Here is a 26,893-nt window from a genome sequence, read left to right as displayed (position 1 = left end):
CCTGCTGTCATTGCCCTATGTGTGAGATGGTCCCAGCCTTCAAGGGACTGCAGAACTGCAGCCTGGGGCTGTCTATCTTTGCAGGTTCCTACTCAAGCAAAAGACAAACTCTGCATAAGCCTTCAGGTTTACGTGGCTAATTCACATTGCACCCGGCAGAAGGGCACTGATGTGGAGTCTGGGCAGCAATGGGAGGGGATGGCTCATTCAGGGCAGGTGGGCTCTCTGCAGTGCCTTTCCTTTGTCCCACTTTTCTCTGACACCAGTGGTTTTGGTTGCTGAAAACTTAAAATGTTGCTGAGGACTGGGCAATGCTCCTCAGATCGCATTGCATGAGGGCCCTCCACATTCCTCACCTGTTCTGCTCACTGATAAGGTTAGCAGGGGAAGGAACGTGCTGCCAAACTCATTTTAACAGATGAGGGCCGTTCGCACCCAGCTGTTGAGCTGTTAATGGCTTTTCTGACTTAGGAAATGCAGAGTGGGAAGCATTAGTGCAAGGAACAAGATGAAAGAGAAGAGATTGCAAAGTGAAGCCCTGCAAATTTCTCTTGCGATCGGTCAAGCTACAAAATAATCAGATTAAGCCGTAAGTGTATAAATGGAGTTGGAGTATGTTTGCTCTGCTGACTCGGTGTGCATTCAGGGCACTCTGAGCGCTGTAACTGTAGCCCTGGAGGTATTAGTCACGCTGGGAGGGCTTCAGTGAATGTAAGAGGGCTTCATCTGGGCAGTTACCAAGGCAACTCTCACTAATATTTCATCACAATGCTTTCACCCTCTCCAAGTCCCACGGATTAGGAGTGGGAATCTCGGAGAGAAGAGTTTATTGTCAATATTGTGCTTGGACTGAGTGTATCCCTCCCCCTCCTCCCCCCCTCCCCTCAAAAAAAGCAAGCATTCTCCATGGGCAGAACTCACAATGAGCAGCTGGAGCTGAGCTCTGCCATTCAGCACTGCCTTACGGTCTTGTGTAGTAACCAACCTCCTTCTTTCCAGCTCTGAAAGAAGTGGAGGTGCAGCATGAGCCCATCTCCATCTGCACTGAGATGACACTCAGACCCCAAACTCATCACACTGGTGCCACTCGCTGGGATGGCCATTCCAGTTCTTGGGGTCAGGGAAAGACGTTATTTCCCACGTTCAAAAACTGCTTTGTAAGGAATGAGGGCAGAAATCCTTCATTTTAAAATTTATTTATTTATTTACTTATTTATTTTCAGACTTTGCATCTAACCTCTTTAGCAGCTGGCACTGTTTATAAGACCCACTGCTCTCATTTCATCTGGGAAAACACATGCAGCACAATTAGAAAAGCTGCTGGGGAGGAGCAAATAGCAGAGCCTTATAGCCAGAATGTGGTTTCCCTGCTTCCTTCAGTTCCTTCACGTGGGGTGAGCTTGGTGCTTGTAATGCTGCTTTCATTAACCACTTATTATTTCTCATTAAAGAAATGGAACTTAATAGGAAAATGACAATACTGTGATCCAGTATGGCAGAGAAAGTCTCTTCATCAAGTCTGTGTACTCAAACTTGATACTGGTAGGGTTTTAAGGCATAATTCAGGTCTCCCCTGGTGCAGGTATGTTTGCATGAGCTCTGTGTTCCCTGCAGTAAGCTAGTTTGGGAGCACTAATGGAGTCAAGGCATCCCCTGGGCTGAGCACACCTGCAGCTTTCAGGCTGGATGGATGCCCAGCTCAAGGCAGAGGCAGTGCAGCAGTCACTGCTGTCTTGCTTTGCAGATCTGGATTAGTTCTTCCTTCTGCAGTGTAAGCTGCTGACTTTGGGACCTGTTGTTTTCAGAATTATTTGTGACACCAGCAGCTCTCTTGAAGGGAAATGTAGTGGATAGCACTCAAGCAATTCTTATAGCTGTAAATCACTCCTCCCTTTCCAGTGAAAAATGTGTGTATGTGCATCAGCAGTGCTAACAGTTCTTCCTGAAATCCCTGCAGATCCTCACCCCTAGGAATAACCTGTAGGAAAACCTACAGTTTGCAGAATGGGGTGTGATGCAGTGTTTCTGAAGGGCAGCGAGGCACAGCCGTGACCTCATGGCTGCAGAATATATACACACAGCTACGGGGTATGGGAACAAACCCAGGAGGAGGAACCTCCAAGCATTCCAAGAAGCTGGACTGACACAGTAGGACAAATCCTATTCCCTGAGTCAGGCTGGAGCCAGGCTCCAGTTAGTGCTGGATGTGTCCCACCTCTGGGCGTGCTCTCTGCCTGCACCCTGCTGCCCTCTCACAACACATGAGTGCACACATCAGCACTGCCCTCGTTTCCATCCTGAGCGCATTTGCTCATCCCCCGCTCCCTCCGTGGCTGCTCTGTGACACAGCTCCATGTCCTGCAAGGATCTGCTCATGCTGCTGGCTGAGCTGCTGGCTGCTGACACCACGGGGTCCTCCACAGCTCTTGGGCTGCAAGGAAAGCTATGGTGTACATCTGAGCATGATGTGGCCCTGAGGCCTTGGGCAGCCTGGTCTAGTATGAAATGTAGAGTTTGATGGCCCTGCATGTGGTAGGGGGGTTGGAGATTCGTGATCCTTGAGGTCCCTCCCAACCCCGTCCATTCTGTGATTCTGTGGCCATTAACATAAAAGCAGCTGTGTTCTCATTTGATCTGTGCAAAGGAAAACATGTTGCTGATGGTGACTGAGCCTAGAGCATGGGGACAGCACATGTGTGTTCAGTGCTCTCCGGAGCAACACGGAGCTCAGGCTGTTAAAGAAAAAGTGTTTGGGTCTCTGCCAGCTAGACGGGCAGCATGAATGGAACACCTGTTCTGGCTTTGGAGGGTTTGAAACCATCTGATGGCAGGGAAGGTACAGGCTGACCTGAACGTGGGTTGAATTCTCTGGTGTAGAGTAACACGTCCTGCTGGGCCATGGACGTGTGATCCCTTGTGGAAGTGTCCCTGCAGACAGGAGGCAGATGTGCTGTTGGTATCTAAAAAGTGCTGCCTGGGCACAGCAAAACCAGCAGCCATGGGCCAGAGCAGACTATTCCAAATCTGAATAGGTGTGACACTGTGAAGGAAGTACAGACAAGATGCATCAAAGTGATTCTACAAAGGGAAAGATATAACAACCCCAGATGTGTCCTAATCCTATTCTTGCTAACGCTTACTTGGAGCTGATAGGGTTTGGGATTTTGCATTATGCCTAATGTAGTTTAGTTCCTTTAGTCTCCTTTCCTGGAGCTGCTCTGTGCTGCTGCACCCCATCACTCTGCTTTGGTCCGAACCATTTTTAACTTTATGTCTTTTAAAACACTGCAAAAACTGAAAGCAGAGCTGTGCTTGAAGCTGACTGCTGAGCACTGGAAGCGATGGCTATAGCGGTGTGATCAACCCTCCCCTCTGTGCACTCCAAGGAACAAAGCTGAGCAAGTGAAGCAGACCCTGGGCAAACCCCTCATGCTTTCCAGAGAACTCTTCAGTCGTTTCCCACTGCGGATGCAAACAGTTCCCTGTCCTCATATGCAGGAAGGTTCAGTGCTGTGATTGAGCCGTCAGTGCGAAGCGCAAACAGGGAGATGTACTCTGAGTCTCCGTGCTGTTTGCAGAGCTGTCTGTGTGTGCATGGGATCTGTGTAAGCACACACACTCCTGCCTAGGAGATGGGAGACCTAAAACCTGCTTGTGGTTTTGTTTTGCTTTGTATTATTTTGCAGTTCTCTCAGGTACAGCCTGCAAAACGTGTGCAAAGCTGGAGATGGAGGCTGCTGCTTGTTCCTGCAGCTTGTGCTGGTACCATTCCAGTTCAGGTGGGATCAATTCTGAGCACCCAGGAGCTGCTCTCGTGTCCTGCCCCGTGTCAGGAAGTGTACATGGAAATGGTGATCTCAGGGCAATGCTCTTAGGTCAGCACAGAGGAAACACATTCCTTCACACTGCTTGCAGCAGAGCAGCAGAAAAGTAATTAAATCTTCCTTAAGATAACGAGTCCCTGACCCCACATAATGCATGGTACAGAAACCATATGCTCTGCTGTTTCTCTAGGCTCAGACACTGAGAGCTCTGAATGCAGAGGTACCTTGCATACCACAAGTAAGGCACAGCTCCTCTTCCATTGGACACACATCATTTTTCCCAGAGTAAAGAGCATCTTATTTCATTTCTCTATGTAATAAGCAATATAAAGCCAGGTAATTCCTTGGTATTACTGCTGAATTACTCAGCAGGCTTCCACTCTGTGGCACGCTTCTCCGCATTTCTGCCACAGGTTAAGAGGGGATGTGGGTATGGGAAATGTTTTCCTTGTAATTTACTGAATCTTTGCTCAGGTTTAAGTGTTGGGTTCCCTAACTGAGGTAAGATTCAGGAGAAAGAGCCTGCTGTGTTTCCAATGGGGGCTTCTGGCAAGTTCCTCGTGGTCCTGCAAACTGTAGGGAGGCAAAAACAACGACTTCAGCAGAGCTTGGATGCTGCAGCAGCTGCGACAGTATGCTCAGTATCTGAGCAGCATCACCAGAAGCTGAATTGTTCCCGTTCTGCCTACATTTGATGGTAGTGGGCTGGATTGGAATGGAAAAGTCTTTTGTGCTTCAGCATCTCCAGTCTGAGTGCGTGACTGTGGGCAGCAGCTCTGTGGAGCCCAGCGCAGGAGCACTGATGCCATCCCTGCAGCCCCAGTGTGCTCTCAGCCCAGCAGCTGCACGGTGCCCAGGGCTGTGGGGCGGCCTTTGATTCTGCTCCTGTGGCTGAATCCGTGCCACGAAGCCCACGTGCTCGCAGTGATCTCACTCTGGATGGATGGTTCACTTTCCTTAATTGCATTTTGGAAGGGTGATTAATTACGTGCCACAGCATTACCACTAGAGGGATTACGGATATTAGAGCGGTCCCAGTTTTGCTTTGAAACTCTCTTGTGGGGGTGGGAGAAAATGATTTCCCTAATCTGTGCCCTGCTTTCCTGGTTAACTCTTCTGGTGTTTTCACAGATGCCACAGGGTATAAGCAGCTAATTAATATGGTGTTTGATAAAGTTGAAGGAAGTTTAACTCCAGCTCACTGAAGTGCTGGTTTCCTGTTCATAACCATGTTGGTTAACGATTACTGCGCTCAGAGGCGGCTGTTCCACTCTCCCCAGAGCAAACTGTCCATTGTAACATGCACTTTAAAGGGCAGAGACCACCCATACTTTCTAAAAGAATTTATTTTCAAGGGTTCTGTTTAGCTCTTCAATTGTGTATTCATCTGCTGCATATTAAGATCTTGCATAAAGTGGGTAAATGGGAAAAAATCTCCCAAGATACAGACAGCAGGAAGGGGTTAAAGGAGCCTGGATGCCAGTGGGGAGCCTTCCTGCCCCAATGGTTTTGGCAGCTGTGCTCAGTGCCTCACACCATGCTGTGTGCACCGGTATAACACCGGGGCCACCACGTGCCATGGTGGCACAGCTGGCACAGCTGGATGCGGGCTGCAGCCCTGCATCTCCTGCACTGCTGCTGGCATTTGGGTTTCTGCAATCTGACATTATATCACTGCGTGTTCATCCACGAGCTGCCCTCCCTCAGCAGTACAGGAGGTACTGGCAGTGCTCCTGTCCTTATGAGCCATGGGGACACGAGGGATATTGGGAGCAGAGTGATGGGGAAGGGTGGGTCAGTGGTGCTCCTTTCCCCTTAGCTAAGAAGGCAGAGCCAGTCCCCAAGGGATCTGCCTGCCTTTGGGGCAAAGAAGGGCGATTTTTCACTGTCCACATTAAACAAACAGCAAACCTTGAGGAGAGTGAATGGGACTTGAGGGCCTTTTAACGTTCTGTTAATTAGTAATAGAGCTTTTCCCGGAGATAAACCAATCCATTGGTTAATGGAGTTTATTAATGCACTACAACACCGGCGAGCAGGAGGAGGGCAGCGCAGCCCCGCGGCTACAATAGACACATTGTTTCCGCGAAGATCCTGTCCCTTTCATTCTTTTTTTCTTTCTTTCTTTCTTTCTTTCCTTAGGGGAAAAAGAAAAAAAAAATAGGGGGAAAAAAATCCCTTCACCCCATTTAGCCTCTCCTCCCCACACCTCGCGGCGGTTCGCAGGGCGAGGCCGGCTACGGGTTTGGGGAGGGGACGGACGGACGGACGGACGGGACCGGGGCCCCCGGAGGCGGTGCGGGGCGGGCGCGGGCGGCCCCTCCCCGCCGCTGGGGCTGAAGTAGCGCGGGCGCGGCGGCGCGGAGCGCAGTGCGGGACGGGAGCGGGGAGAGACGCCGCTGCCTTCCCCCCCCCACTGCGAGGGCGGCTCGGGGAAGATGGCGAGGGCTGCGGAGCGGGGGCTGCTGCTCCTGGTGTTGCTGTTGGGACTCGGAGCGGGGCTGCCCGCCGCCGCTCGCCCGCCCGCCTCCTTCCCCGGCGACGTGAACGGGCACAGCCTCCACCCGCCCTACTTCAACCTGGCCGAAGGCACCCGCATCTCCGCCTCCGCCACCTGCGGCGAGGAAGCAACGGGGGCGGCCGGCAGTCGCCGTGCCGTGGAGGATCTGTACTGCAAGCTGGTGGGGGGGCCGCTGGCGGGGGGGGACCCCAACCAGACCATCCAGGTAGGGGCCGAGACTGGGGATGGTCGGGGGGGCTGAGGGCGGGGTCCCCCAGGTATCCTCTCCGGGTCGGTTCTGTGCTCCGTTCCTCCCGGAGCCGTCCACGTGCTCCCCGCTGCCGGGCTCGCTGCGGGCTGCGCACGTGAAGCGAGGCTCGCCGAGTTCCCATGGCGTTATTTATAAGGGACTCGGAGCTTCGCGTTGGTGCGATGCCGGGCGAGGCTCCCCGGCCCCTCTGCCTGCACGGGAATCGCTGGGGCGCGGTTGGGGGCGGTTTGCCTCGTGGGTCCGAGCTCTGTTCCTTGGGGTCGGTGTGGGATTGCGATGAGCAGAAGGTGAAGAAGGAGCGTTTATCAGGTGACTGATCTCAGGGATCCCATTTTAAACATAGCAGAGGGAGCTCGCAGCCAGGAATGGGGAGGGCAAAAGGTGCTGTACAGCTCTGGTCTTCTTCTAAAGAAAGTAGAACTGTAAACCAGATGTAGAACACGAGTAGGGGCTCCAGACCTGCTGCTGCCGCTCCCCTTGGAAAAGCTGCTAAGTTCCCACGTGCAGCGTAACCACCAGCCCTGCTGGGTTTTGCTGTGAGGCTCCCGGTGCCCGGCACCTGTTGCAGTGCAGGAGCGCAATGTGATGGTGATGAAGAGCAAAGATCTGCCGGCTCCTTAAGCAGAGCCTTTCTTGGCCTTTTGTTAGGGCTGCCTTTGTTGTGGGATGAGCTTTTGAAGCATTTTTCTCATTCTGGCTGCGTTCTCCTGAGTCAGTGCTCTGCTAGGAATTTTCCTGCTGTTGTATTTACAACGTGGAATTTTGTCCCTTTTGTCATATAAATTGTTGAAGTTGTTACTGGAAGGCAAACGCTGGCATAGTCTCCTCTGAGCCTTGCTGCTTTTTAAAGTCATCTGTTTCATTCTGCTGCACTGTAAAATAGTGCAGCTTGAGCCCTGTTGGGAGACAAAAGGGACCTAAGTGAAAGAGTTGTGCCTATACATCATGCACGTGAGTTTTCATACTGGAAGGCAGTAAGGAAAAGTAAAGAATAACTGCTTCTATGTGCAGTTGAAAGAAAAAAAAAAAAGTGAATAACGTGCCAAGGAAAACTAGGAGGAGAAGATAAAGCTGGTAGATGTGAGCCTGCATTTATTGCTTCGCTGTTGTCCACCCGTGCTGCAGCCACCTTAGCTGCCCAGCGTGGCACTGGGGATGGATGCTGATGCTGGGATACGGCACATGGATTGCTCCACCCAGGGGCTGCAGCTCCTCTTGAGCACAGTCCATCCCTTGGTACCCTGGGGGTCACATCCTCCTGCTTTCTGCCACTCAATGGGGCTCCTTGGCCACAGATCTGTGCCACCACCCCTTCCGTCGCCAACACAGCTCTGCACGAGTCCCTTTGATCCAATGCTGCTCCCTAGGCTGGGGCTCTGGTTGGGCTGAGTGCTTTAGAAAAATCCCTTTGTGGCAGCTTTCTGTGACTGCAGGCAGACCTAGCTGGGAGGGGAGGAAGCAGGCGGCTGAAGCAGAGGTCAGAGCTCCTCATTCAACCCCCTTAGGGAGCTCAGCACTCCTTAGTGACCAAAGCAATGGGGGTGTGGGAGGGAAGTGTTCTATTTAGGCAGGCTAAGGTGACAGTAGTGAGCTCTGTGTGCATGTCCTTGGTGCTTGCTTGTCCCACCAATCCCTTCCCTTACCCACCTGCCTGCTTTGCTGTCTGGGCATGGTGTGGTTGTGAAGAAAATGGACTCTCCATCAAGAAGAATGCCTCCTGGGGACACCCCAAGGATCTGCCTGCTACTGTGGAGAAGGGGCATTTGCTTGAGTGAGGACCCAGTGTAGCATTAATGCAACCATCAGTTCAGTCCATCCTGTGTTCTGCTTGTTGTCACTTGACACTGTAGTAGACTTCCAGGAAAGAGTTTTCATTGACTTGAAAGTCTAATATTCTAAGAATGTTGATAATCATTACACTTTCTAAAGTAATGCTGCCCTAAAGGCACTTGCAGTTTGTGGGAAGGCTCTCAACTTTTTCAAGGAGATGCCTTTGCTTTATTCAGGGCTCTTTGGCAGAAGACAGCAGCTCTAGCTGCAGGAGGCTTTTCAGACTGTGAGGATGTGATGTACAGCACTGCTGAGGTGTGCTGAGAGGAACTGCATGGAGCTTTGCTTCCCTCATCCCCCTCACTGATCAGCATTGGCAGTCCCACCTTAATGCAGAGTGCCTTTGACTCATCTATTGAAGATGAGACAAAAGGGAGATATTATAGGTCTGTTATCCACATGGAGCTTTGCTGAGGGTGCCTGTAAGCTGTGTGTTCCAGGGCAGAGACAGTTCGGCTGCTTCAGCATATCAGGTTTATGGATGGTGGCTTGGTTTCAGATTAATACAGTAATAAGGGCAGTTATTAGCATTAATTGAGGCAATTACATACCTTAAAACTTAAAAACCTTGCTCATTTAAATCAGTACTTCTGCCTTCCTTTGCAACTCATCTTCTCTCAAACCCTGCTGCTGCAAAGCACTCCTTTGCCTCTTAGGTCGTACCACAGAGCTGCACCTGCCTGAGCAACACAGTGCTTACAGGAGGTCCTATCCAGGTGTTACAACAGCTGAGGTCTGGATCTCCTCAGTACCAACCTGCTCAGTACTTGGGTGGCTCCTGGTGGCAGTGCTCCTGGCCGTGCTGTGCTCACCCATGGGCAGTGGCTGTCTGGCCCCATCTTTCTGCATTCTGTGCACGGCAGAGGGAGGTGGTTCAGCCCGGGGGTCTCTGCATGTTGGAGGGCTGGCTGCTGTGGAGCCTCTGAGAGTCTCTTCTGTGCTTGTGTGTGAAGGCACTGGAGCTTTTTGGTCTAACTGCAGCTGGGTAATTGCCCATGAAAGACACAGCAGATGAGACAGCACCTGCTCGGCTGCGTGAGCTGTGTTGCTTGTCTGTAAGGATAGCCTTGGGAGCAGCTTGTGAACATTCACTTTTATCACTATTGGAATAGCACCTTCTGCTTCCCATTTCCTGCTCCGTGTCTCTGCCCCAGCAGCCCTGTGATCACATCCCTGTGGTTTTGGTGTGAGGCTGGGGCAGGGCAGGGCTGTACACCAGCACAAAGCTCTCCTGGGGGCAAGCATGCCTGCAGAGCACCAGGCAGCCTTTGTGTGTAAGGGAAATAGCTCCTATTGATGTGAGGGGAATGGGATCAGGCTTTGCAGGGCTCTGGAAGCTGCCCTTTATTCAGATGTTCCTCCTTATCTCCCTCCAGCTACAGTTTGCTTTGATAGTGGAGTGTTTATGCCCTCTGAGCTGCCTTGCAGCCTCCTGGCATTGCTGGAGCTCTTTCCCTCACGTACCTTGGTGATGTCTGTGCTCCTACTGCTCCAGGAGCCTGCTGTCTCCCCTGAGCCTGCAGCTCACAATTGCTTTTTAATTAAAATCCTCTGCTGATGTCAGACCCTCTCATCTCCCCATAGAGACCTGGCGTGCTGTGCAGGAGCGTGAGCTGCTTTAAAGTACAAATAGCTAGGAACGATTCACATGAGGATTAGGTCTGGTTCTAACAGAATAACTAATGAGCAAGTGGTGCAGCAGAGGGGCCAGTGATGCTTTTATCAGCAAACCTGGCTCAGCTGCTGACACGTTACCCACAGGCAGCTAACCCTGCAGGCTGCCCAGCATGGGGAGGGATAACATCAGCATTACAAATGCATAACAGCTGATCCTAATTTTTAGTCCCCTCTTTGCTAAATTTGAATTGGCTGTCACCTGTCCATGTGAACTTTGGGTTCAAAATGGTTTTCACATCTGTGGCAAGAATTTAAAGTATGAAAGCACTTTATTTTTTGTTATTTGTCCTCATTTTGTAACCTTGTCTTGCTTCTCCCCCCCACCTTACTGTGCAATAGAAATTTCCACACAACCTGTTGCACCGGTTCCCCTTAAAGGTTTGTGCTTCACAGTGGGTCAGTTTTATCTGGTCTGCATTCCCTTCTCCTTCCCTGCGTCCTGCAGTATATCATCATCCTCGGTATATCATGGCCACCTGGGTGCTTCCATCTGCCCCATTCTTTGCCCTGGCATTTCCCCATTTGCTATTTTCATGTTTCTAAAGGAATTAATTAAAAGGCATGTTTATTTGACACAATTTGCATTGCATAATTGCCCACAAATAACATGGCTGTGGGGAAGAATGCGGGGAATTCTCCGTTTCTTTTGCAGTGTAATTCCTGCAGAGGTTGGGGCAGCTGGAGGATCACAGCCCCATGGCTCTGCCTTGCCTCAGCCCTTGCAGAGGTGCGAATGGAGCAGGCAGGAAGGAGCCTGCCTTGAGAACGTGTACTGGGTGTAATATTAAAGCAGGCAGCAGCTGGGAGAGGTGGCTTGCGTGCCTGGGAATAGCTGCACCTTTTAAAGGAAGACTGCCTGCAACAGTTCCCTTCTGGGCTGTCTGTGGCAGCAATTCAAGCGACAGAAGTGATGCTCCATGAACCAAGTAACTCCCTGATGTGCAGGGCTTCTTGCAGGGTTCCTTAAGAGTGAGTCAGATTCAGCTGCCTGTTCAAGGGGGAAGAAAGAGTTACCCTGAGCAGCTCAGGGCTTTGTTTGATGCAGCTCAGCAGGGGCTGCTCAGGTTGTGGAGCTGCTTTTTCTGGCAGTGTGTCCAGGGGGCTGACAGCTACCACACTGCCAAAGCAAGACAAGAGGCTCTGTGAGTGCAGTGGCAGCCAGGTCCCTGGCTGGGTGACAGCAGGGGCTGTCCCATCCTGGCTTTGCATTGCAGCATCATCAGCATGAGGGTCTTGGCTGCCACACTATTAAGCTTTAAAATGGAGCTGAAAGGACTATACTTGTGAAATGAATAGGTTGACAAGCAGCAGATTGCAGGGAGCTGGGCAGAAGAACTGGCAGCCTAGGTTCACAGCAGTGACTGAATGGTGTGGGTTGGGATCTCTGGGTATTGCCAAGGCTGTGAGTGGCAGTTCAGCAGAGCAGCCCCTCTGGCACTGGAGCTCAGAATGGCAATGCACAGTGTTTATGTGAAATACAGAAAGGGTGCTTATTAGGGCAGTCAGACCTTTACATTGAGTTATTGTGGGTTTTCAGAGCTTTCTTATGTTCATTTTTCAGTCGCTGCTCTAAATTGGTGCATACCAAAAATTTATATATCAATTCACACTGTATTCTGAACTGTTCTGCTACCTTCCTGCTTTGTGCCATGCTTTCCTGGCCACGGTTAAATGTTTATTTTATTTTTTGTCCTTTCCCTCAGGGGCAGTACTGTGACATCTGCTCCTCAGCAAACAGCAACAAGGCACATCCCATAACTAACGCCATCGATGGGACGGAGCGCTGGTGGCAGAGTCCCCCACTCTCCCGTGGGCTGGAATTCAACCAGGTCAACGTCACTCTGGACCTTGGACAGGTAACCCAAGTCCTTCTCAGTCATGTTGTAGGTTGTGCTTTGCTGGCAAGGACCTGTCCTATTCTTCTCAGGTTCATCAGTGGATGAGTGGAAGCTGGAAGGGTGAGATGAAACCTTATCTAATCCAGGGCAGGAGGCTTTGTTGAAACTGTAAAGTTATTTGAAAACAGTAAGTCCACGCTGAAAATCTTTCCCTAAAAGACAAAGAATGACAGTGGATGCTTGGTCTCTAATTCTGGCAAGTCAAAGGGAATTAACATTGTAATGGCAATGGCTGCCAGCCCACAGCCCTTCTCTGCTGCTCCCATTCAGTCACAGAAGCATTCCTCTGGAAATGGGTTATTCTCTCAGACCTTCCTTGGCTTAGGAAAGATGTCAGCATCTGATGCTGCAGGAACTGGAGGGGTCACAGACCAGGGGTGTGAAGGGCTGAGGGCTGCTTGCTGCTATGTGGCATTATTCCAGAGGGGATGTGGGTGCATGGGACACCCCTTTCTCTTCCCCAAGCATCTCTGTGGGGGCTGAGGGAGACAGCAGTATGGAAGAGGGGAGGAAGGGGCTGTGTCATATACAGACCTGTGCTTTGAATAACAACCTTGGTTCAAATCTGGCTCTCACAGGATCACCCTAAAATCAGGAGTTGAACGCAATGATCCTTATGTGTCCTTTCCAACTTGGGACATTCTGTATTAAATGGACCTAACAGTTGTGCTACTGCTTGGCATGGTTCAGCTCAGGGATGGGTAATGTGGCTGCTGTGATTGCTCAGGGGCTGAGTGCCCCTTAGTATAGGAACTTGCACTGATTGTGGTAATTTCAAGTCTTGTCAGGCACTGAAGATCTGCACTGACCTTGGAGGCAGCTTTCACCCACTTGAATGGAGTGAAAGTTCATTTGTCATCATTCTCTGTCAGAGGTCTGACTCCAGCTCTGCAGCTGTCTGGAGCTGAGCTATACATGGCACCACCAAATGTCCCCTGGTGCCTGGGGCACTGTGTGTCACACAAGAGCTGGGTGGGCACAGCTTTCCTGGGCAGCACACAGCATGCCAATCCTCTTAGCCAATGTAGGTGGCTTTGGCAGCATCTCAGGTGGCTTCCAGCAGGCAGGGAGTCTGAGGATGTGCTTGCAGTCTCTGCACGCTGTACCCTGGGATGGAGTTGCATGACTACTCCTATGAGGTAGCACAGCTATGCATCTGGTGGGGAATTCCTCTGGGGCTACAGCTCACTGAGTGACCCTTCTGCCTTTGCAAAATGAGCACTTGTTGCAGCAGGAGTATGAACCTAAAGGATCCGTGTTTCTCTTAATGTATGCCCCTGTTGCACATAATTGCTGTAATAGCCTGTTTGTACTCCTGGGGAGAATCAGTTCTTTGCTTTTCCCTCCTCTGTTTTGGTGGGTCAGGCAACAGAAACGAAATACTACTAAATCACTAATTTCCTCTTCTTGAAGTTGAGACTGATGAAAAGAGAGGAAAAGAGGAATTCCTGGGACCCAGCAAGGTCTGCAGGGTGAGTGCTGGAGCAGACTGCCTGGCAGCCAGGTTTGCAAATTCCTCAGATACCTGTGAAACAGTGCAGGTAACACCCTCACAGGCATGTCTGAGTGCAGGGCTTTTTTTCTTTTTTTTTTGGCTGGCAAACAAGTCCTCCCCTTGCTCCATATAACCCTCTGGGAAGCTCTTGGAGCAATTAAGATTTAATTTAAGGAACTGACGGCTATGGAAACTTTTTTGTCCCTTTGGGGAATTGCTGGTGCCCATAGCATAGAGCTTCAATGGAGCATAGTGGGAGACGATAGTGTCAGCCCCCTCCCTTCTCTGTGTCCCTGCTCTTTGTCCCTCCTGTGCCATAAGTGCTTAATTACCGGTTGGAATCGAGTTTCTGCAGCATTTGGCAAGGCTGTGGCAAATAGGAGAGGGGGTGTTAATTAAGCAGCCTGTTGGGCTCTGCTTTTGCTGGCTGGGAGTTTGTTCTCCTCACGGGGATGTTAAAATCAGATCAGAGCTCCTGCCACAACAAGGGGAGGTTGTGTCTGGTTCTCTGCTGAGGGGCTGGGGTCTGATTTGCTTCTGCTGGTGCTGAGTCTGTGTGCTGTTGTGGGGAGGGGTGATTTATCTATGTAGGGTGAAAAGCTGAGAGAGAAGTCAGTGATGGTTCCTACATCAGGCCTGGCTGTGGGAATCAGAAATAACACAAACTGCTCTAAGGAGCAAAGTGAAAAGGGTTTTAGGAGCTACTGGGGGTAGAAGCTTGAATAGGGAATGCTTGTTTCATTTTTTTTGCTTTTAATTGTGAGCTCATGCTTAATGCTTTAATATGGTTAGGATGAATGGTCGGGTGACTGCATGGGTTTGTATGCAGCCCAATTCAGCACTGCAGCACCATGGTGGAGCGCGGTTCTGGTTTCACAGGCTGGAACAATTGGAGGATGCCATGCTCAGGGAGAACACCATTGTACATTGTGGTACTGCTGTGCTCACAGAGGGACGAGAGACCATGACTCACGGTCACTGTGGAAATCGTCCCCTGTGATCCTGCAGTGGGTGGAGGGGAGGAAAGGGTGTGATGGAAATTTTTTTTTCTTCCCCCCAAGTAGGTCGCTTGAGTCAGAGCTGACAGAAATCAGGAGCTCACAGAGCCATGAATGGCTGGCGTCCTGCCAGGGCTGACATCTTCCTTGCGTGAAGGTGAACCCAGGCCAACCCTTCCCTGAGATGTTTATGGATAGCTGGTGCTTTATGGTAAACTCCGGGGAGAGGAATGCTTGCGGTCGTGCAAGAGCAGGAGCTTCGTGCCAGTGCTTGCTGGAGGTTAATTACTGCCGTGAGACGGTGATGGGATTGCATCCCCCACCCCCAGAGCCTGGTGACACTGGGGAACAGCAGAGCCTCAGACTGAAGCTTTGCAGGGAGTTTTGATTTACACGCCTCAAGCTATTTAACGCTTGTTGTAGTCAGGAATGAGATTTATGTCTGAAAGCCTCGATGTCAGGGGTAAGCTTCTGGCAGGGCCCTGCTTGCCAGCAAGGAGTGACTGAAATGAAGGAAGGAAATTGCCCGGTGTCTCATTAATGAATATTAAGTTCTGGACTGGGTGAAAATGTCAACTGGCCTAATGCTGGAGGAACACTGCTGAATGAGAGCACAGCACCTGGTGTGTCACAGCGCTATAAGCTCTTGTCTTTAGTTTCTGCCTTCCTGTTGCTGTTCCATTCAGATGAAAATAAAGGGGGGCTGCTCCAGGCTGCCTCTGGGATGGCAGGTGGAGGAAAGGGCTGAGCTCTCCTACCTGTCCCCAGCAAAAGCTTTCAGCACAGAGATGAATCTGATGTTTATAACCTGGCTTAGTTAATTCAGAACTTCTTGATGAGTAAACTTGTTAAATCTCAGGAGAGAGCTCATGGTTATTATAGCATGGAGCCTTCCCTAAGCCTGGGGTGGGATGGGATGATTACCATCGGAGAAGGTTTTTCAGCTTAAAAACCTCTGTTCTCTCACCTTCTTCCATTTGCACCCTTGTTTCAGTTGCTGTGAGATTTCTTATTGCAGCTGGGTGATATCACTGATGCCTGTTGCCCTCCATGGTATCCTGTTCCTTCTTGCTAGACGCAGAGGGAAACTTAAAATGAATCTCTCCCTTTCCTTCCCCTTAGCAGGGATGTCTTCTGCATTCCTGTTGTCTGCACACACCTCTAGCAAATGCCCAGCTTCCTTCTGTCCCAGGAACATGCACTGCCATCTCTGCCTAGCATGTATTTCTCAGAAAGTGTTGCAAAAATGGGGCAATATTTGAGGATTTTTGTATGTAGTTCTCACTTAAAAAAATCAACAGCAATTAACTGTAAGGACTCCTAGTTCATCATTGTGTTGGGGCACTGCTGTGGGAAAGGGGTAGGAGGGCTTAGCAGCATTTATAGTGGGGTTTTGCACCTTAAGTAAGGGGCTGGGGCGTAAAATCTCAAACAAAGGCCTTTTTTTCTCCAAATAGTTCTTTGTGTCTTGGAGCAAAAGCAGTATTAAAAATAAAGCATGTTAAGCAGGCTGAGCAGAAATCCTTGCTTCCAACAGTTGAAGCAAGTCTCTTCTCCTGTGCAGAGTCCTCTGTAGTTGCCTCATCTCTAAAAGGAGATTGAGTTCTCTATTCACTTATGGGCTTCCAAACTGCAGCTCCCCACCTGGAAGAGCTTGTGGCCCTTTACTTAGGAGCCTGCTGAGCACTAATGTTTTCACATGAGCATCAAGTGGAACTGGGGCACGTGTTGGTGCTGCTTCCCTGGGGAAAGCTGGGAAGGTGCAAGTGTGAGAGCAGCGCTGGGGCTGGCACTGAGCCCGCCTGCGTTGTTCTTCTCCCACTGTATTTCCTCCTTTATTGTTTGAAATACTTGCTTGTGAAGGCTGTTTTTCCAAAGTTGTAGTTCCCCTGACCCAGACCCAGCAGCTTAGTTCCCCTGACCCAGACCCAGCAGCTTCCCCCCCCTCCAAGGAGGGAGATTTTTGCCTTTTCTCAGCCCTTCCTGTGCTTTCTGCCAGCTCCCACAGGATTCCTGGCTCCAGTGGCTGTGTGAGAGCCGTTCAGGTGAGCAGGGAGTGCCTGGCTGTTAGCCATGCAGGGGTCTGTGCTCCAGCAGCAAGAGCAAACCCATCCTCTCCCCATCCATCACCCTTGCTAAGTCAGATGCCAAGTTCCCATTTCCAGGATCCACAGCAGCCAAGACTGAGATCAGTTTTTTTCTTTTCTTCTTTGTTGCTGCTGTTGCTGTAGGGGAACAGATGTGCAGAATATCACTTTGAGGTAAATCATGGGTGGTAGAGTTAGAATTCTGTGTTACATTTACTTCTGTCATGAAACACTACTGCTTAAAATCACTTCTCCACGTCTGAGTAGTTGGTATTTCACTTGGACTATTTGACTTCCCTGAAAACTGCTGTGCCTGGCACATCTGCCATGCTGCTGGCACTGAGAACAGGGCTGCTAGTGGGGCAGGAGACTCTGAGAACATCAATCAGCGTTGTGGCACCTTTTGTGCTCTACAAGGAGGCTATTTCTGCCTGTCCTTTTTACATCTTGCACAAATGACCCTTGGTACTTCCACTGTTTAATCTACCTGAGGCTCTGCCCAGACCTGAACTGGCTATGGGGAACTCACGTGTTAAAATCCAGCCTCAGCCTACCCCCTCAGAACAGCTCCAGGTAGCAATTGATGAAAAGATAATTACTGTTTCTAAAGAAAAGAAACTAGTGCAAGACTTCCAGTGTAATTTCTCCCTGGGTATTGTTGCTTATTTTTAATTTCTTTGTGATGAGAAGCAAGGTGGCTCGTGCTCCCCTCCTGGCTGGGCTGCCTGTTCCTGCCCTGCTCCCTGGGATTCCTCAAAGATTAGGAGAAAGCCTCCAGGCGAGCTGGGGAGAGGTCAGGCAAGCTGTGAGCTGGCATACGGGAGGCTTTGCTTTGTAATGAATAGCTGCAAGGCAAGCTTTGTAATTTCTTGCTGTTCTCCTGGAAAGTGCCTGCTTGGCTGGCCTGGTAAACAAGCGTGTGCCTTGGGTCGGGTGTGAGTGTGTTCTGGGATTGGCTTTGTCTGCCCTGTTTGTGATTGCACCCGGCAAGTTAAAACCAACCAGAGCCATCTAGGTCAGCCTCTGATTACTGGAGAGCTGTGTTTTTCTGCTTCAGACAGAGCTGATTTGTAAAGGTCAGGGTACACGTTGGAAGCAGAGCGTCACTGCTTTGACATGGTGTACAATGATGTCCAAGCACGTGGCTTTGTGCTTTCTGTAATTTTGCTTGTCCTATTTCCAAAAACACGAACAGTGCATCTATCTCTGCCACTCTGTGTGCAGCCTGTCACCAACCTGGAGCCTACAAAGCTCCAGACTGATGGGTACAAAGCCATTTGCTGAATATGCTCTTGGGCCTGCGTTGTGGCTGAGGCCGATGGATGCAGCCCAGGCCTGGGCTGGGAGATGCACTCATCCTGTGGCATCACACACTTGATACCACTTGATCCAGTTGTTCCTGCCCTCCATAGCTCCATCAGAGTCCTGATCTCACTCAGACCCCACTGGGCCAGTGTGGAAGTCACTAAGTATGCATCTGCCTAGCCAACTCCTGCTCTTCCAAACCTATTTTGTTTACCTCACCCCACACCTCTCTTTCCATCCTTCACCACGCCTGGCTCAGCCCTGCTTTCATCTCTGCCTCATCCTTTTATTACAGTCATAAACTTGGGCCTCCGGGCTATGCCCAGCCTTGATCCTTTGTTTCCTGTTTTCTGGATTCAGTACTCCTCAAATTCCAGACCTCCCTTCCCTTGTGTGGTGCCAAGCAGTGCAATAAATAGTGCATTGTTGATGGATGACAAAAGGGAGACCAGCAGGAAGGCACAAGGTGAGAGGCAGTGCCTGGCTGATGGGACAGGAGAGTCTTTCTGAAGGCTTCTGAGTGGCCTGAGGACAAGTAGTAGCTAATGAGGGAGTTGTGGTCTAATAGCAGAGAGCTGATAATTGAGTGTGTGCTTCTCGAGGAATGCTGAGGGGATGGATGGAGAGAAAAGGTGGGAAGAGGGATGTGTGATATGGGGAGATCCAGAGAGGAGGATGGGACCTGGTACATGGGTGACTGCACAAGGCAAGGGTGGTTTGGTGGCTTGGAGCTCCCTTGGATGAAATCACCAGAGGCTTACACAAGGCCAGCAGGAATTACTTTGTTTTGAGTTCCACAGAAGGGATTGCCAAGTGTAACTATAAAAAGGCTTTTGTTAACATGAGGTCACTGGTAATGGAAGGTGGGTCTGCATGATGCCAGCTTCTGTTGTGTGGCACAGGAAGCTAGGAAGCTTCCTCTGAGAGCTCTGGTCTTGCTCCACGAAGCCTGAAAGGCAGCCATCCATAGACAGGGAAAGCAGTGAGGGGCTGTAAGTGTCATTTAGGGACTGTGCATCCCCTTCTCTTCTCTGTCCTCTTGGAGACCTCAGAGATGTGAGGATGGTAATTTGATTGTCCTGTCCTTCCCTCTATTGAATAGCAGAGAGTGGAAGAGATGTTTGGCTTGGGGGGGAATGTGGTTGTGGGAAAGGTGAGTGGCTCCTGGATGTGGCAGGAAGCCTTGTGCCTCTTGTTCCAGCTGTGTCTACCTCAAGAATCTGTGGCTGTGCCAGCTGGGTTAAATTAGTCAAGCTCTGGTTGCAGAGATGCATTTGTCTGTGTTAAATAGTGTACAGTTGGAATAGTTTGTGAGAATAAGGTGCCTTTATCCTGGAAGAGTTGTATACATTGATGGCTTTTACATTGTGCCTGCGTATGCTGAGAACAATATCTCTGATGGAGCAGATTTACTGGCAGAGCTTTTATGTAGAACTCAGTTCTACTTGGTGTCCTCTGCATGCGGATAAATTTTGCATCTTCTGCTTGGCATGCTGAGTCTTTTTAGCAATTGTTTGCCTGACCCATGCAGTGACAAGCAAACAGCCAAACCCTGAGAGCTGCCACATTTTTCACACGTGTTTTTAGCAGCTTTCTCTTGTTTCTTTCTTTTCCTGCTTGAATAAAGAGCACTGCTGAGCTCTCATACACGCAAATGCTCAGCTGAGCTCTATTTATGGGTTCCTCTGAGTTTTCATCATTGTGGATTGAAAGCGTGCCCTGTGACCAAAAAACAGTTAGCATGATGCTGCAGGCATCTCTTGGATCCAGTTAAACACATGTGATGCCAAGCCGTGATAGGAAGGAAAAAGAATGGCTTTCTGGTATTTGAACATAGTTGTACGTCTGTGTTTATGGTTTGCAACTGCAAACAAACCTGTACTGCTGTCTTCATTGTGGCTTTGCTGTTGTTGTCCTGCCTGTTTCCTAAGCTGCTGCTTAATCCTTTTTCAGTCTGTTGCGAAGTCTGCATCCTCCCAGACACAGTGGGCATGAAGATTGTGGCTGAACTCCAGGATAGGGTTTTTTTGTTCTTTATTTAACAGTAGTTACTTTCTGCCTTGACATTAGCTTACAGTTTCAGTAAATGGTGCTGCAGATATAAGGAGGTTCTTGGGGTGTGTGTGAGCACAAAACCCACATTCTGATGAGCTTCGTATGTCTAAACAGCAGCAAGAACCGCTGTGCAAATGCTGTAGCTGCAGATCTCTGCTGGTGTTAGTGGCATTGGGAATGTTAATCCTGCTGTGGCCCTGGTATGTGCTGCTGTTGGGTCAGCTAACCTGGCTCTGAATGGCAGTGTCATGGTGAGGAAACTTGCTGACAAATGCTCACATAGTGCATGGCTCTAATGCAGATTTTTAAAAGAATAAGCTTGCTTGCATGTGTCAGGTTTGACATTGTTGAAATCTGCTAACAATTGAAGCTTTAAACACAGTGTTGCCGGGGCTTGCAGGAACCGTGCAGAGGAATTACAAAAAATACAGCCATTGATACTGCTGAAACGTCTGGAAGCTTGATTTAGTCTAGGCTTGGTGCACAGAGCTAATCCATGGTGCAAGGAGTCAGTTTCTCTGAGACTTTATTAGCAAATCCTTATGGCCCAACCTGGGAGCCAGAGCTCTGGGGTGTAATCCCTGCCAGGATTCCTATTCTGGAGGGAGGATGAAAGAACTGCTGAGGCAACGTGATTTGTCTTGGCAAGGCTGTGTGTGCTTGGAGGGACCCTGTGGAGCCAGGTTTTCTGTCTTTGCAGGATCTAGAGCTGCTGTGCTGGTGGCACTGAAAAGGGGCATCCAAAGCCACTGCCTGACCCTGGAAATGGGCAGAAAGGAAATTGCTGTTGTGTCCTCATAGGGCTGGGGTCAGAAATAGGCAGAAGTCAGAGGTCAGAGCTGGAGCATCTGTATCCTCCTCTAAATCCAGCAGAGGAAAGATTTAGGTATACCACTCTTAGCTGCCAGCAAGTTGGAGCTCTTCTGAAGTTTGTGTGAGCCTTCAGCATTTGGCCATTTAAAACAGAATCCTTTCAGTGTCTTTGGCATGCTGAGACTTCTCACTTGGTGCCAATTTTTAGCTTATCCATCATTTTCCCTTCCCCTCCTTACCCTTCCCAAGTGCACAGTTCTGTGACAGGATATCCACTTCATTCAAGAGAGTGGGGGAAATATTTGCTTGTAGTGTGGCCAGTTGCCAAGGCTGCTTTGTTCTCCCAGTTGCTGAAAGGACAGCCCAAGGAAACGTGCAGAGCTGGAGCTGGCATGCGACTTGAAGTGGATTTCTTGCAGCTCTGGAAGTCAAAAGTGTGACACTGGAATTTTTTTTTTTTTTTGATCCCATAAATGCAAGGAAAAAGAAGACCTGGGTGGGCTGCAGACAGGCTGGGTCTGAAATTCTCTCTGATGTGAAATTGCTGTGTCACAGCTACACAAGTTGTGCCTTGCCAAGGTTAAATCGGGCTTTTTTTTATTTATTTATTGCTGAGCTTGTGGCAGAACTTTCAGCTGTGTGATTCGGAAGATGGTTATTTACTCCTGAACCATTTGCCACACTGCAGCTGGGTGGCATCCAAGCCCTGCTGTGAGTGCAGAAAGCCACTTTTGTAACAAATTCAGACCTGCAGTGGTGATGCCCAGAAAAGCAGTAAACTGCAGGGCCTGAGTTTTGATTTCTTAGTGTCGCCTGAGTGCTAATGTCCAAGGCTCTGAGTGTGCAGCAATGGGCTGTACAGGGAGGGTGAGAGCTCTCACATGGTGAAACAGGTGCCCGGCTATTGGGGCAGGCTAGAATCATGTACAGGTCCCAGAGACAAGTATTCTTTTGTCTGGCTTCTCCATTTTGGTTGTGCTCATAAGAATGCTAACACTGTCTCTAGCAATGAGTCTGCATTGGTATTATTTACTGTAACTTAAACAGCATATAGAAGATTCAGTCAGGAACATGTTTGCTCTGGATGGTGGGAATGTCCTCTTGAAAATGTGCTGTGCTTTGGTAAGTGTTAATAGAGGGTTTTTTTTTTTTCCACCCTCCCCCCTTCCAGGTTTCTGAAGGCCAAAGTCTTGAAACAACTTAGAAAGGCTGCTAAAACTGTGCTGATAAGATAGGCAGCAAATGTGCTTGAGAGCCTGACATAGGGACTGAAACATTTAAACTGTTTGCTTTTCCCTTAACTGTGTGAAAAATGAGTATGTCTCATTGAGGAAACTGGGGAATTGTGTACTTGGGGTAAGGGCTGCACCAGAGGGTTGTCCCTGCTTTATGTTGTCACTGGGGCTGGCAGATGGTGTGCTTGGTTTGGGTGTACTGGGTAGGAGACTAGAGCTGGTTTGGGCTCTGTGACCCCAGTTGTGATGGGCCCATTTACAGCAGGCTATATCCTGTCATTTGAAGCATTTGGTGCAGACAGGGCTGCCTGGACATCACAAGCATCTGCACAGCACCTTTATGGAATGTGCCGGCTGGATGTGTGCCATCAGTCTGAGCTACCATGAGAATAGCAGTGCCATTGCTTAAAGGTTTGTTTTTAACCTGCCAGGTGAAGGATGTAGTTGTGTGATGTTCCTACCCTGGATATGTGCTGCCCACATGCCCATTTGCAGCCTTCATTTGCTGGTGGTCTTTCTTTCAGCAGTGTGTGCTTACACACCCAGGCCTTTTATCTCTGCTAAATCATAGCTTTCTTAAGCCCTTGTGGTTTCTCTACTGCTCCCTTATCTCTGTTCCTTTCCAGGGCTGGGCAGTGGGAGCAGGGAAGCAGGAGGGGCTGAGCAAGCTGTAAATGTGTTTGCACTGCAGTGATGCTACATGGCTTACCAGAAAAGGCAAGGCTGAGTGTAGTAGAGCACCCATAGGGCTTGTGGGTTTTTCTGGCCTGCTAGGCAGCTGAAGTTCTGCAAGTCAATTCTTGGTTTTGGGATTTGAGGGAGTGGGGTTTGGAGCAGGTCCCTGCAGCACAAAGCTGATGTGAATGGAGCTGAAAATTGGCTTGAAGGATGCTGTCAAGTGACTGTGTGGCTTTATCCCTGCTGCCATGTCCTTCTGGCCAACCATCAGAATAAGGATGCTGTGAAGTTTGGGAAAGGCACTTTGGTATTCACAGGCAGACTGGGACTGGTGAGCATCTGCACTTGTGGTCCTTTTGATAGGGTGGGGCTCTGCTGGCCATTCAGTTGGTGGCTCCAAGCACCGTCTGTAAGGTGGATGCACCTGCTGTCATGAAATCATGGTTTCTGATTAGAAGTGTTGTGGTTGTTGCTTTTGTTTTCTTTCCCTTCCCTACTGTAGGCATTCAGCAGAAGCTTTTTGCAGTGTCTGGTTACCTGGCAGCCCCCTGTTATGGATCTGCTTTGTGCCTATGGGTTTGCATATGGTGTTGCCCTCTGGTGGTTGAACCTGCAGGGGTGGCAAAAACATTGGATTTTACTGCTGCTCCTTGCAAGGCTATATTTCCTGATTGCTGGAGTGAGGGAGCTCAGAGGCTGAGCTTTGCTTCCAAAGAGGTCATATCTGCTGTAGAGGAACATCACCATCCACAGCGACAGACAGCAGCTCCACAGCTCACTACACCTTTGCCTTATTTTACAGCCAGAATGGAAGGTCTGGGGCACAGTGCATCTTTGCACACTATTGTGGAGGAAACCTGTGCAAAAACCTGTGGTTGTTTGGATGCAGTATGACACCTGCTGTGATGCAGGCAGCAGCGTGGATGTGCATGTCCTTTGAATAACATGCAGATAGTTGTCTAGCAGTGTTGGTTTTGCTCAGTTTATAAGGCATCTGACCTTTCTTTTGCTGAGCCTTTCAACAAGCCAATTTACAGCCTTGGAAGAGACCACCCAGTGTCTGCTTTCATGGGCAGCCGGGGGGGAAGGGAGTGAGCTCTTCAAAGAGCAGAGGAGGTGAAATCTCTACCACAGCCCGTATATTGATTTCATGAACTGTCAGGCTCGGAGTCAGATGCCAGCCTGCTTTGCTCTGATCTTAGCAGAACGTCACCCCATCCCTCAGCAGCAGAGGCTCTCAGTGATCGCGTTTCCACGGGCAGATCTGATTTCTGAAGGCTGCCAGGCAGTGCTCCCTGGGAGCAGTGCTGGGAGCAATGCAGGAGCTGCACCTGGCAGCCACACCATTGGGTACCTCTGCCCACTGCATGGCTTTGGAGATGGGTGCCAAACAGCACAGATAGCTTGTAGCTACCCTGCTTGCATGGATGGTTTGCCTCTGTCCTTTGAAGATGATGACTCCTTGAAAGCAGGAGATCAGGACTCGTGTCTGGGATAAGTTGAAAGATGTTGTTTACAAGTGTTTATCCTGGAAAATATTTATAAATCTCCCCCTGGGAGCAGAACTTTGCAGCGCAGCCCCTTGGCCTGTCAATACAGCTATGTAATGCCTGTGAGCCAAACCCTCTTGGGGCAGCGTGCATCCTGCTGCGTGCTGCCACTCGTCCCCATAGTTGCTTATTGTCCCCACAGTGCTTATATTGCTGTTACATGCAGTGAATGTTAAATTACATTCCCTGCTTTTAGGAGAACTGCAAGCATTCAGCAGAGAATGAAAGTTAAATGGCTGTTGTCTGCAGCTGCTGTAGAAATGTTTTGGGATATTCACACCAGGTCATTAAAAGCTTCTTGTTAATCTCATAGAAGCATGACATGTTACAACAGTGCTACTGCTGCTTCCAAAATAACAGCCTGTCTCCTTCGCTCCAGCTGTGTGGCTCAGAGGAGCGGTGTGGATGCTGTTGCTTTCTGTAGCAGTGCTGGGTATTCCCATCCCCACCTGCATCTGGGTGCTGCCCATTCCCATCCAGACAGAACTGGGGCAGGGAGGCTGTATGGCTGGCTACTGGAGACATGCTGATTCTGTAACCTGCGTTTATGCTGTGCCCACGAGTGCTGCTTGAATTGTCATTTTTCTTGTGTTGAGAGTATGGTAAATCCCCTACTCCAGTGATGCTATTCTCCAGGCAGAGAGTGGGGTTAGAGGCTTGGGTTTCTGTTCTGGTGGGACAAATCTGCTTCCACTTACAACATCACCAGGAAGGAAGAAATGTGAGATTGCTGCTGGGATGTTGCCTGTGATACCAGCTTTGGGGTTTATTTTACCTACATCCTAATGTCTGCATCTCGCGTCAGCAGTGAAACCTGGTGCTCAGTGTTCCCATCCTATGTGGCCTGGCGTCCCTGGGGCTGGGACAGGACGTGGGCACATTCACAGTGTAGCTGCCCTGGGGTCAGGTTGCTGAAAGGGAGAGGGGAACAGGTGCACTGCTGGGCACACAGCCGGCATGGCACAGCGAATAGGAACTGCCAGGATCTGAATCTGGGTCATAAGCAGGTCCCCAAGCACACCGCTGCTCTGAGTATTGGGGCTGGGGGAGGTTGAGCTGTGCCTCTTCCTCTGGTGCTGGGTACTGTCTGAGCAGAAGCACTAACAAGAGTAATGTTCCTTCTAGTTGGCCTCTTTCTATGCTGATACATTTCTGCGCAGGATAGCTGGAGAGGCATTGGAAGCATCAGACCTCAGCTAAGCAAAACTGTTGCATTTGTACTGGACTTGTCAGCAGCCGGAGGTGCTGTCTGCAGGGAAGGTACGTGCAGGGCAGCCCCGGGTTGGGGTAGAGGAAAGCAAAGCTCTGCACTGAGTGAGGTGAAGTGTCTGCAGGTGGCTGAGCTGCAGGAATGGAGTGACTGCACGCATCCACAGCGTGCTTCATCTTAATGCATTGTTTATTTGATGTCCTGTTTGTTCTGGCACAGCCTGGTTGCCTGCTGAGATAGATAACTGAATGCTGGAAAACAGCATGATTGAATTCTGTTACCAAAAAAAAAAAAAAGCCTTCCATTTGCTTGTCTCTGAGTGGCTGGTAAGTTGCAGGCGAGGATCCAGTAAGGGAAGGGAGGCTTTTCACCCATCCCCAAGGCAGGGGAGATGGCAGAGTTCATTTTGGAAGCGCCTTTGGGGTCCTGGGTAGATAGGAGGCCTGAACAAAGGCTTTAAACTCACGTTGCCTCACAGCTACAGGAGATGGGGAGCTGTAGGATGGTGGCACAGGGGAAGGCTTTGCCCTGATTGCGCCCTCTCTCTTCCCTTTAGGGCTGGGCCCTTAGAGGAGTGCCTGGGGGCTGTTGAAAGCACAGCATGTGGCTGTGCTGGGGATGGTCAGCAGCCTGCCCCAGAGGGACTGCTGCTATCCCACCACATAGCGAGCCACCGATTTCCTGTTATTAGTTAAAATAACACAGCACATATTTCAAAAACAACAACCCCGCGTTAGTCCTCCCTCTGAAAGAATTCGAACCTGTCATGAAATTTAGAAGAGGAACATTTTCCCAGGCAGCCCGGCAGAAGCAGAACAGTTTTGCCCTGGTCAGCTGCTCACGCTTCTGGGAAAAGCAGGCATTGCATCAGGGAGCAGAGCTGCTCTGGGAGCACAAGGAGCAGGACCTGCTGCAGCCTCCAGGCAGAGCTGCCTCCAGGCAGAGCTGCCTCCAGCAGAGCCCCGTTTGGGCTGCCTGGCAGCAGCTTCAAGGTGTTGTGGTTTGGAAATGATCAGCTCCAGGCCTCAGGGTGCACTTAAGGAGTAGAGAGCAATAGGGGGAGAATGTGTTTGGGATTTGGCATTAGCATCAGGCAATTGGTGAGATGTGGGGTAGGAATTAAAGAATTCTCTGATACTTCAGTGGCGGACAGAAATAGTGCTGAAAATGCCTGGGGGAGTTGCTGGATTTCATTAAGTGCAAGCAGCCTCTTTTCACCCTACTGGAGCTGAGCTGCTGGGGGCAGTCAGAAAACACGCGGTTGGTATCGTGCTGATGATGTGATCTTATCAACTTGTACCTCTGAATTGTGCCCAGGTTTAATTGACACTTTCCCTGGGTCGATTTGGGAGGCTTTCTATTCCCCAGCAAACAAGTTTTCCAGATGCTTACTTTAAAGGAAAAAAAAAAAATAGGGATTTTCTTTGGCTACCTCTCCAGCTTCCAGCTGTTAAGTACTGGAAATGT

The 26,893-nt window shown here is 49.9% G+C and overlaps 1 protein-coding gene across 4 annotated transcripts in view; it reads left to right on the top strand.

The window, feature by feature from the left end:
- The first annotated feature begins 6,184 nt into the window (after positions 1 to 6,184).
- The window catches only part of LAMA5 (laminin subunit alpha 5), a 78,953-nt gene continuing 58,244 nt past the window's right edge, over positions 6,185 to 26,893 (top strand). For all 4 annotated transcript variants that reach the window (XM_031590102.2, XM_031590094.2, XM_031590086.2 and 1 more), the window contains exons 1-2: positions 6,185 to 6,550; positions 11,806 to 11,958. In XM_031590102.2, coding sequence (XP_031445962.2) covers positions 6,263 to 6,550; positions 11,806 to 11,958 — 441 coding nt within the window. In that variant the 5' untranslated portion in view covers positions 6,185 to 6,262. The remainder of the gene's footprint in view (positions 6,551 to 11,805; positions 11,959 to 26,893) is intronic.

Source organism: Phasianus colchicus, chromosome 17, assembly GCF_987193195.1.
Source record: "Phasianus colchicus chromosome 17, bPhaCol1.hap1.1, whole genome shotgun sequence".
NCBI classification, from domain to species: Eukaryota; Metazoa; Chordata; class Aves; order Galliformes; family Phasianidae; genus Phasianus; species Phasianus colchicus.
The sequence above is the reverse complement of the archived record's forward strand: the minus strand, read 5'-3'. Positions and strand labels throughout refer to the sequence as shown.